The following is an 11,836-nucleotide window of genomic DNA, read 5'->3' as shown; positions in this document are numbered from 1 at the left end:
TCAAGGGAGGGGTTTTGATGGGGGGGCAGGCCATGACCTCTTTATATATTCATCAACAGATCACTAACTTGGCCATAGACATGCTCGAGGAGCACGTACACACAACCACACACATTCTCATGCATGCAAACACATGCTAATGCGTACGGTACACACCAAGTGCATGTGCACAAAACGCTACATGTTCTGCCGAAGGCCCTGCTAGCTTTTTGGACTTTCATCTTTCCTATAACTTTACGCTGCTGCTCTTATCAACATAACATGATAAATATGTGTGACTAAAATATATATTTCGATCAAATGGCTGTAAAAGCAACTACATAAGAAGGGATGTTTGCTGCAAGATTTCTTAAAGCCAAGGCCTCATCCATGTTCCCGTTCAGAAACAAGTCAAAAATTCTGATGTATAAGAAAATAAATTAAATGTGACACATTCACATTCTCTAGGGCAATCTAAACAGAAGGGTAATATTAATAGCTTTTTGAGCTATAAGTTACTAGTGAGTAGTAAAGTCGGGTCTCACTTCTGATGATCTGCTGTTTCCAGAGTAAGAATAGTGATATACTGCCCCCTGCTGGTATAAAAAGGTTTTGCGTGATAGTAGTTCCTGCAAATGTTTTAGGGTGTGAAAGTCCTGTCCTGCTACTTATTTATTTATAATAAAACTTAGCAATTAATATTTTTATGGAACTGAATAAAAACAAACAGTAAAACATTAAGGGTAAACCAAAAGCGTTTTATTTCTAAATCAGATTAAAAAATATATGATCCTGTCTTCATTCACGTTCAAACATCAAAAACATTATGTTTCTTAACAGATTAAAAAATATTATCCAACAGCAGTTATATCTATAAAAATACTACATTATGGCAAACAAAAATGCAGGCACAAGCAGATTTATCTATTCTGACTTTGCTACATATGTTTGCCACATATGTGTAAAGTGAGGTTACAATCTATCTTTCTATAATTATTTTTCACATATCAACTGGGTTCAGTTTTTGTGCTTTGATATCTTTTAATTGTTCGATTTCTGTCTGGTAATTTCCTTCTCCTTCTACTGAATGCACAACAGACCGGCATCAGTGTTTTCTGTACATCTGTGTTGGCTGTTTGCTTAATCTTGTGGTTTCATATAAGGTCAAAGAAAAAAAAAAAGGCAAAAATTTGTGCAATTGTGCATTTTGTCTAACAAAGCTTATCATGGTATCACGTTTAAGCTAAGAAGAGCCTCCTGTCTCCAGGTTACTGGTTCTAGTCTACCTGCTGGGCCTCGGCAGAGCCTCAGGGAAAGAGACTAGGGGTCTTGGAGGTTAAGATAAAAGGTGAGGGTTGAACCCTGCCCTCAGTCAGGAGAGATGGTGCGTCTGCGCAGGCAGCTACACGTTAGGCACTTCAGGATGTTCATGGTGATGTGCATGAGAGGACCGAAATTGAAGAGCAGGTTGTAGAAGGTGTTGACCGACAAGCCGCCGGTTTCATCTGCATATTTTAAGGCCACGATGGGCGTGTAGAGGCTGTTGGTCAAATTCCTAAAGCGAGGGCTGTCTGACTCGATAACCTTTTTAGTGCACTGCAAAAAGAAAACAGTTTGGGTGATTTCATCCGTTGATTTGAACATTTCTTTAGTCAAATACAAGCTAGAAATCAATTCTTACTTTTGCTATGTCCTCTGGTGTCTGACCCATAGCTTCAAATATATCTATGGACGATGGCAGGTAAACATCTTTAAAATACCGAATTGTGTCTGCATCTACTCCTGGATATTCCATCTTGGCCACTTCCTCCATCATCTTCGTTTCAAACTCAGTATGAACCGGGCCGGGCTCAATCATGGACAACCTGAGGCGAGGCACACACACAGAGTCAGCATGTGCAGTGAAAAAGTAAAGACAGATGTACAGTTAGGGGGAAAAAGGGGTAATCTACCGGATATTAAACTTCAACAGCTGGACAGCCATGCTCTCACAGAACCCCTCCATGGCAAACTTAGAGGCAGTGTAAACATCGTTGAACACCACTCCTTATTCAAGAACAAGAAAAATATAAGGGACAGGACTAATTTATGTCATCCAGTTACACAGTATTTAGTTACCTGAATCATTTTTTTCTTTTTCTCATAGGGAATTAAGTTATCTGAGGCACAAAAGAGACATTTGTGCGCTAACAGATTGTTACAAATGTTAACACCTCAGCAAGTTGTCCTATTAATCTTTCCAAATGTGTACAATTTGACAGAACTGAACATAGTTTTTACTAGTCATTTTTAAACGACTAAAGGCAATTTAAAAAGCTTCAAAAGCCTGAATCTTCTGGTCACTGACTTCCTGAAAATTCCATTTAACAGTTGAAAAGTCGTACCCTGGAGCCCCATCACACTGCTCATCACCACAATGTGTCCCGAACGCCTCTTCTTCATGTCTGGCATCACTTCTTTGATCATGCGAACCACACCAAAGAAGTTGGTGTCAAACACTCTTTTCATCTCCTCAATGCTGATGCTCTCCACGGGTCCCAGCAGACCCACGCCTGCATTGTTGACTGACAGGAAACACAGACACACACATGTTACTCTGGTTAAAAAGCTGTGATGATCCAACATTGAAAAAAAAAAAAATACTGATATTTGCTAGTCTGTTAAATAAATGATAGACTGTAAACACAGATGGCAGTACTATATTTGACCACCAGATGTCAGTTTGCAGCTAAAACAGGGAGCTGTGATGTAACACCAGTCAGTATTGAGATAGAGGCCACTGAATCTTGAGTAATTATGTGAAAAAGGGAGCAACAATGGATTTGAAATAAGATGGAGAGTGCTTTACAACACAATGCTTCATCCAGTCTAAAAGTATCAATCCAGATACATTAACTCTGCTGCAACAGAAAATCAGCTGTAGGCAACAACCCGTGTTGTTTTTGACATCTAGCGGGATTTCCAACCTTTGGAGCCCTCATTTGCTTTGTTAAAGCTGCAGCGCCCTCCCGGTTCAGACAAAGAGGCTGTCAGGGGCACACGAAGCTGCGGGACTGCTGTCAGACATGGCTCACTCATGTTAGCTCATAATAGCTTTTTCAGTTTAGGTGCAAAATCCATCAGCTCACTGGAATTTCAAGACTCCCAATCCCCTCCTTCCACCCACTCAACTGCAAAACCACACAGAGTGTAACCTCTGTGTCAAATCATCTCTGTTTTGGACTGTCATCTCTGACAAGTCAGCCCCGGAACAAGCACTGATGATAATGTGAGCATTTATATGCGCTTAAGGAAAGGTCTATTTTAATTTACAATTTAATTTAATTAGTTTGATTTAAAAGATGCAAAAAGAAAAGCTTGTCTTTGAAGTGTGTCCCACTTACTCAGAATATCAATGTGGCGATCCTTAACACTGTTGATGCACTGCCTGACAGACTCGTCGCTGCACACATCTAATGGAAGAAGCATCAAGGTCTTCCCGTACACGTCTCCAGCTGCCTCCAACAGCTTGTCCTTTTTCTTTAGGTCCCGCATGGTGGCGATGACTGATGATGGGAGACATCAGTTGGACATGGATGACAGCAAACAAAAACAAAGACAAATGTGTTTTTAAAAGCCCCACTCCGATCATCTTCGGATCTATTTTAAAAGTGTTCCCAGTTGTCTTTTAATGATTTTTGAGCTGTTTTAAGCCGAAATCCAAAAATCAGTGCCGTTTCACAAGATGTAGTTTCTGCAGAGCAGCAGTGTTGGCGCAGAGTAAAACCACCTCTGCTTGCCAACATCAATCTATTAACACTCTCTCCCGCTAGCTTACAGCCACTCACAAACAACCCCGATCTAACAATACCGGTGCAACAGAAATGGCGAGCAAAAGTGGAGCTAACCAGGCGTAGAGTTTTGAGTCAGATGCTAGCTCATACAAGGAAAACAAAAATGCACATGGATCTATTTGTCTGCAAGTGGATGCATCAGAATGGAGTGGAGCAGGTTTGCCATTGACTCTACGTCAAACCGACAAACTTTTCCAACTGCTTATTTCATCTGCGTCTGATTCACAAAGATATGACTAATGAAATACTCAGAAATGCAATTTTATGGTTAATTTTCCTTATAGATGTCCTCCAACATCAGGAAAATGTCACAAGAAATGTTAAAAACACCAAAATCACATTCTTTATTGTAATGGATCATTAAAGGCCTCTTTTGATCAATCCAAGGGAAACTTTTCCAGCATTGAGTTTCCGTGAATCTACTGAATTTGTTTTTTTTCTCATCTGACTGTGACACTAAAAAAATGTAATTTTTTCCCCCTGAAAGTTAAGTACAAAAAGCAGTTTAAGATTCATGGTAAAGGAGACAAAGTAACACACAAAGGTGTGCAAACACTCTGACAAGGCAGAACACAGGACTGGACTCAGATGCAGAGCTTAAGGATTTAATTTCTTGAATCAAGAGAAGAGCTAGCTTTGGCAGGTGAAAGCACATGACAAACAGGCACAGGACAAAGGGAAACACAGGCTATAAATACATGAGGAGGGGAGGCACAGGTGGGAATGATCAGGGATGATGAGGCAGACACAGGTGTGGGGAGCAGACACAGCAGGAAGGGGAAGGTCTGGAACGAGAGGTAGGTTAGACTTTCAAAACAAAACAGGAAACCCCACACGAGACAACAGGAAACTTGACGAGACATGACAGAACCCCCCCCTTAAGGACCGACTCCTGACGGTCCAGGAGCCCCAGACCTAAAGAAATCCGTCAGGAGCGACTTGTCCACAATAAAGCGTTCCGGAATCCACTGTCGCTCCTCCGGACCGTATCCCTTCCAGTCCACCAGGAACTGGCGACCCCGGCCCCGCTTCCGGACAGCCAGAATCTTCTCCACCGTGTACACCGGACCACCCCCCACCATTCTGGGCGGAGGGGGTGGCTCCGAGGGAGGCATCAGGGAACTGTCCACCACCGGCTTCACCTTGCTGACATGGAATGTGGGATGGACCCGGAGGGACCGGGGCAGCCGAAGGCGGACCGCTGCTGGGTTGATGACCTTGGAGACAGGAAACGGACCCACGAACCTTGGAGCCAATTTCCGACTTGGAACGTGCAGGTTGAGGTCCTTGGTCGAGAGCCAGACCTTCTGACCGGGACGGTAGGTGGGAGCGGGACGCCTTCGGCGGTCAGCGGCTGCCTTGACCCTGTCCTGTTGCCGAACCAGGACCTGCCGGGCAGCCTCCCAGATGCGACGGCAGCGGCGGACCAGGGCGTGGACCGACGGAACTGCAACATCGGGTTCCAAGGCTGCAAACAGGGGTGGCTCGTAACCGAAGACACACTTGAAGGGCGAGATGCCGGTAGCTGAGGTGGGCAGGGTGTTGTGCGCATACTCAACCCAGATCAAGTGCCTGCTCCATGTTGAGGGGTTCTGAGAGACCAAGCACCGGAGGCCGGTTTCCAGCTGTTGATTGAGACGTTCAGTCTGGCCATTGGATTCGGGATGGTAACCCGAGGTCAAGCTGACCGTGGCACCGATGAGCCGGCAGAACTCCTTCCAGAACCGGGACACGAATTGAGGTCCCCGGTCTGACACAATGTCCTTCGGGAAACCGTGGTACCTCACAATTTGGTTCATGATGATCTCTGCCGTGCCTTTAGCTGAAGGCAGTCTAGGCAGGGCGATGAACCTGACCATCTTTGAGAACCTGTCCACGACCGTAAGAACAGTGGTGTGACCACGTGAGACAGGAAGGCCGGTGACGAAGTCCATGGAGATGTCCGCCCACGGTCTGGAAGGTACAGGAAGGGGTTGTAGGAGCCCCATGCGACGACTGGTGGAAGACTTGTTCCTGGCACAGACTGAACAGGCAGAAACGTACTCCCGGACCTCCGGCTCCATGCGAGGCCACCAGAACCTCCGAGAGATGGCGTGCATGGTCCGCCTAACTCCCGGATGACAGGAAAGCAGTGAGGTGTGGGCCCAGTGGATCACCCTAGAGCGCAGTGTCGGGGGTACAAATAGGCGATTCCTTGGGCAACCACTGGGCGTTTGCACCCCACTGTTAGCCTGCATTACCTCAGATTCTATCTGCCAAGACACCGCTCCAACCACACAAGTCAGTGGAAGAATAGGTTCAGGTTCTTTGGCAACAGGCGCGGGGTCGAACTGACGAGACAGGGCATCCGGCTTCACGTTCTTGGACCCCGGCTTGTAAGAAAGGGAAAAAGAAAAACGATCAAAAAAGAGTCTCCATCGGGCCTGGCGAGCATTAAGTCTCTTGGCAGTCCTGATATACTCAAGGTTTCTATGATCGGTCCAGACAATGAAAGGGTGCTCCGCACCCTCCAGCCAGTGCCGCCACTCCTCCAGAGCCACCTTGACCGCCAACAGCTCCCGGTTGCCGATGTCGTAGTTGCGTTCAGCCTGCGAGAGGCGCCGGGACAGGAACGCACAGGGATGGACCTTCCCATCCAGCTCCGACCGCTGTGATAGGACGGCCCCTAACCCTTCATTGGAGGCGTCAACCTCCACGATGAACTGACGGTGTGGATCAGGCATAATGAGCAGTGGAGCTGATGTGAAGCGGCGTTTTAACGCCCGGAAAGCGGTCTCGGCCGCAGGCGTCCACCGGTACTGCACCCGTGGGGACGTGAGGGCATGGAGGGGTGCTGCAATTGAGCTAAAACCCCGGATAAAGCGTCTATAAAAGTTCGCAAAGCCTAGGAACTGCTGCAGCTTCTTTCGGCTGTCAGGTGTCGGCCAGTCCCTGACTGCGCTGACCTTGGCTGGATCCATCTTTACCGCCCCTGCTGACACAACAAAACCTAGGAAGGTGACGGTGGAAACGTGGAACTCACTCTTTTCGGCTTTGACGTAAAGGTGGTTATCTAGAAGTCGCTGGAGGACTGCGGAGACATGGGAGACATGAGAGTCCAGGTCCGGGGAGTAAATCAAGATGTCATCCAAATAAACATACACAAAATGATCCAAGAAGTCCCTGAGGACATCATTGATCATGGCCTGGAAAACGGCGGGGGCGTTAGTGAGTCCAAAGGGCATGACCCGGTATTCATAGTGGCCTCTTGGGGTGTTGAACCCTGTTTTCCACTCGTCCCCCTCTCTGATCCTGACCAAATGATAGGCGTTACGGAGATCGAGCTTAGTAAACACCCTGGCCTGCTGGAGCTGGTCGAAAACAGAGGACATGAGCGGCAACGGATATCTGTTTTTGACGGTTATGTTGTTGAGCGCGCTGTAATCTATGCAGGGTCGAAGGGTCCCATCCTTCTTTCCGACAAAGAAGAACCCGGCACCAGCTGCGGATGAGGATGGACGAATGAGACCCGCTGCCAGAGATTCGTCAATGTATTTATTAAGCGCCTGGCGTTCCGAAGCTGAGATTGAATACAGGTGTCCTTTAGGAATGATGGATCCCGGAACCAGGTCGATGGCGCAGTCGTAGGGGCGATGGGGTGGAAGGCTCAGAGCCCGGGATTTATTGAAGACCTCAGACAGATGATGGTAACATGAGGGTATTGTGCTCAGGTCAGGGGCCTCTGGACCTGGAGCAGAACGAACAGGAACAGGGTTATTGTCTATGATGGTTCGTTTACCTGCAGCATGGGGACTTTTGTGTCCGTCACATCCTGGCCCCCATTCTAGTATTTTCCCGGTCGCCCAGTCCACCAGGGGATTGTGCTCGCGCAGCCAAGGAAATCCCAGAACCAGCTTCCTAGAGGAGCCCTCAAACAGGTGGAAAGACATGATTTCTGAATGGTTTCCTATGGACAGTTTGAGGGGTTCTGAGACATGAGTGATATTAAAAAGACCCCTCCCATGGAGGCCCCGGGCCTGGATGGGTCTGTCCAGAGGCTGTGGCTTAAGACCTAAGCTGACTGCCAGCTTCCAGTCCATTAGGCTGACATCAGCCCCGGAGTCAATGAGAGCTACGAGAGCTGTGGAGGAGCCGTGGTGGGTCACCACTAATGACGTGAGGCTCCGTGTGCGTCCGTCCATAGCGGAGATCTGACTCACCGTTGCTGTTTTTTTCACGGGGCAGGAGAAAACGGGATGACCAATCTCCCCACAGTAGAAGCACCGGCCCTCCTGCAGGCGTCGCTGTCGTTCCTCCGCCGAAAGTCGTGTCCTTCCCACCTGCATGGGCTCTTCACAGCTGTCCGCCGTGACGGAGGGATGCGGGTCGGCTGAGAATCGGCGGTGGTTTCGTCTTTCCGCGGATTCAGCCCCGCGAGAAGACCCGCCTCCTGATGATCCGCTGCCACGTCGGGAGACGAGTTCATGGAGTCGGTTATCCGTGCGGATGGCGAGAGCGATCAGAGAGTCGAGACCCTGAGGTAAATCCAACGGAATGAGCTGCTCCTGAATGCGCGGAGCCAGCCCTTTCATGAAGACATCATACAGCGCCACCGAGTTCCACCCGCTCTCGGCTGCTAGGGTGCGGAATCGGATGGCGTAATCGCAGACAGAGTCCCCCCCTTGGCGTATGATGGTGAGCTCACGGGCTTTATCCCGGCTGGTTGACACCGGGTCGAAAGTGTTCTGAAGCGCCTCCTGGAAGGCGATGAGAGATGAGCAGAGCGGGGAGTCACGAGCCCACTCAGCCATGGCCCATGCACGAGCCCTCCCCGCTAGATGGGAGATCATGAAGGCGATTCTGGCTCTGTCAGAAACGAAGGCATGGGGTGAATGTTCATAATGAATAGAACAATCAGTGAGGAAGGGCTTACACAGTCCAGGTTCTCCAGAGTAACGATCGGGAGGGGCGAGCTTGATTTCCTGGCTCCTGACAGGCATGGAGGTAGGAGGAACTGGGATGGAAGCAGAGGGTCCTGGAGGAGGGATTGTCCAGGGGGAACTTGAACGGAGGTCTTGAACTTGGGTAGAGACCTGAACCATATGAGACGCCAGGGCCTTCTGGAAGTCCTCCTGTTGAGAAAGGCGGGCTTCCAGGCGTTGCAGGATGGATGTTAAACTACTGCTCTCTGCTGAGTCCATTCTGGCCTGTTTGTACTGACAAGGCAGAACACAGGACTGGACTCAGATGCAGAGCTTAAGGATTTAATTTCTTGAATCAAGAGAAGAGCTAGCTTTGGCAGGTGAAAGCACATGACAAACAGGCACAGGACAAAGGGAAACACAGGCTATAAATACATGAGGAGGGGAGGCACAGGTGGGAATGATCAGGGATGATGAGGCAGACACAGGTGTGGGGAGCAGACACAGCAGGAAGGGGAAGGTCTGGAACGAGAGGTAGGTTAGACTTTCAAAACAAAACAGGAAACCCCACACGAGACAACAGGAAACTTGACGAGACATGACACACTCAAGGCTGGAGCTCAGGGTCAGAGTTTCCAACAACAACAACAAAAATCCCCACCCCTGTAACAGAATTGATTTTGTCTGAACTTTACACGCTGGACAACATTAACCTACATAGAGCGCTGCAATCTATCTGAACCAGCTGCTATCACGATGCTCTGTGTTGCGTCGGCTTTCTCTGCTCTTTTTTCTTCACTTTCTGCTGACTTTGAAAGCGTTACCTAACATACCGTGTTGCACAATGACCTGGAGGAAATAACTTTTAACACTGCAATTAAATCTACCTGCTCCCCTTGTCAAATAAAAACAAACAAACTACTGTTTTAACCCAAACCCAGTTGTATAACAAAGATTAGAAAGGGATTATTTTGTTGTGGCAGTTTAGGATTTACCGGACATATTACATCACGTTGACATGTTATCAGTATTTGATGATACAAGCAGTGAATTCATATAATTTTTCTGGCTACATTTTAGAAGGGGGTATCTTTAAAAACAGTCAAAAGTGCCATGCACTGAAGGGATCTTAGCAAACCTATTGATTTAAGAAGCAGCTGCTCCATGAAATGTATGTATTTGTGGGGAAGTAAACAAGAGAACCATTGTTCTTGTGGTTCCTGAAGGAAATACTGCAGCAGCTTAAACATTTTTGACTGAACCCCACTGCTGTGGAAATTCAGAGACTTTTTTAACAGTTTCTTTTTGTTCGTGCCACTGCAGCAAACTCTCACTTTGTGCAATATTTGATCTGCTGAATTTCTGTGCAAATCAGCTTTACGCGGCTCAAAGGAGGGAACACAATCAGCTTGAGCAGGACGATGGGAGAGGTCTTTTCACATTCATGGTAATAAATCTAACAATGCCTTACAGTCACGACTGAACTCATGTGTGACTGTAATTACAGGTTTCTTATAGTAGTAATTGAGGGTTTAACTCTTGGCACTTACTGTAGGCTTGCAGCCAATCAGAGCTCTGGAGGTAAACTCACCAACTGGGCTGTGGCTGCTACAAACTAAACAACTTTTTGAATTCAATTTCAGGTTTCATGAGTGAAATGATGGCTGGGAAGTGGAGACACACAATGTCAAAGTGGGACACCCAGCTCCCCTGTGTCCCAATGAAGACTTCAAACAAGGTCCTTGCTGTAGAGTGAACCCGTGCTTGTTCAGGTCTCAAACTTTGTCCCTCGTTCCACACTCGCTCCACTGATGGAACTATAGGCACATTAGACACGGCACTAAAATGGAGCAGGGGCTTTACAATTCTCAGCTATAAAAGGAGCTTTGTGCCGGAGAAGTCACTTGAAAAAGAACTGACAAGACTTCTTTTCTGAGTCCAGCCTGTCATGCGGCATCCTTGCAGATCCAGCCCTGGAAGCACCTCTTTCAGATGTTAATAGGCGCACTAAAGAAGGAGGGGGCAGAATCCCGGACCTGACAAAAGCCTATGATTCTAAATATTAACCGGGGTTGCTGTTAATCGACGCAGAATGACGCGTGAGCCGGCGGAGAGAGTCGTGCATGCAACTCACTCCAACTAAGTTGGTGCGTAAAGAGGGTGCAACAGCACGGTGTTGCTGGGAAAGTAAACACGGCCATTCGAGCCCTTTAAGCGAAACTCACTTTTATAGATTTGCCACTGATATGTCGGAATAAAAGGTATGAAATGTGAAATAAAGCGCACTTACCATGGTAACGCTTCTTTTCATCAGAGGCCAGCGTAACTGCAATTCGTAACCCAATGCCGGAGGAGCAGCCGGTGATCAGCACAACTTTCTGCCCGCTGTTCGCCATGATCTGTCCGGGGAGGCAGTGTGTTTCCAGCGCTCCTCTGCTCCGGATGGTCGCTGTGGAGGAAGCCGCCGATCACCGGACTTAAAAAAAAGAAAGAAAAAAACTAAAGCGGATCATGCAGCCGTGTGTGAGCGCCTAACGCAGTCACATGTGTGGACTAACCCGTAACCTGAAAGCGACGCAGCGGGGCACCTTGAACGTTGATAAGTCCTGCCTGGACGCAAAATTATAGTCAAAGTTTATTCTTTTTTTTTTTTAACAGTGGAAGCGTGCATGCGCACGCGCGCGCGTTGCAGAGTGGGCAGTGCTTATTTTATTTCTGTGCTTCTGTGTTGACCTCAGCAACACGTTGCTGTCTTTTCTACTGTCATGTTGGCTATGCTGCATGTACGCGTGAGTGTGTGTGCATGTATATATATATATATATATATATATATATATATATATATATATATATATATATATATATATATATATATATATATATATATATATATATAGAATATATATGTGTGTGTGTGTATTCTAAAGGTGTGATCTGGCAATAGCGTATAAAACCAAATTAAATCTTCTTTGCCTGGTTTTCGTGAAGTTAGTTTGACTCATTGCATTATTTGCTGTCTAATAAAACAGTGAGAGGAGCAAAAAAGCGACATACTGTCCTCTTGTGGTAACGCAAGGTATTACCTGCATGATTAATTTCGATCATACTCTGTTGTTTCGATTT

General features: G+C 47.2%; 1 protein-coding gene across 2 annotated transcripts; it reads right to left on the bottom strand.

The window, feature by feature from the left end:
• Window positions 1–716: 716 nt before the first annotated feature.
• LOC101157056 (retinol dehydrogenase 8) lies at window positions 717–11,391 on the bottom strand. Of its 2 annotated transcripts, XM_004071356.4 has the most exons (7): window positions 11,272–11,391; window positions 11,004–11,189; window positions 3,363–3,524; window positions 2,364–2,543; window positions 1,932–2,025; window positions 1,661–1,844; window positions 717–1,575 (listed from the first exon to the last, which is right to left on the bottom strand). In XM_004071356.4, exons 2-7 carry the CDS (start codon window positions 11,107–11,109, stop codon window positions 1,348–1,350), a joined length of 954 nt encoding a protein of 317 aa, XP_004071404.1. In that variant the 5' UTR covers window positions 11,110–11,189; window positions 11,272–11,391; the 3' UTR covers window positions 717–1,347. The 2 variants fall into 2 exon arrangements, with proteins under 2 accessions (XP_004071404.1, XP_011476362.1); XM_011478060.3 differs by having other exon boundaries at window positions 11,004–11,339.
• Between the last annotated feature and the right edge of the window lie 445 nt (window positions 11,392–11,836).

The sequence above is a fragment of the Oryzias latipes genome, chromosome 8 (genome assembly GCF_002234675.1).
Source record: "Oryzias latipes chromosome 8, ASM223467v1".
NCBI lineage: Eukaryota > Metazoa > Chordata > Actinopteri > Beloniformes > Adrianichthyidae > Oryzias > Oryzias latipes.
The sequence above is the reverse complement of the archived record's forward strand: the minus strand, read 5'-3'. Positions and strand labels throughout refer to the sequence as shown.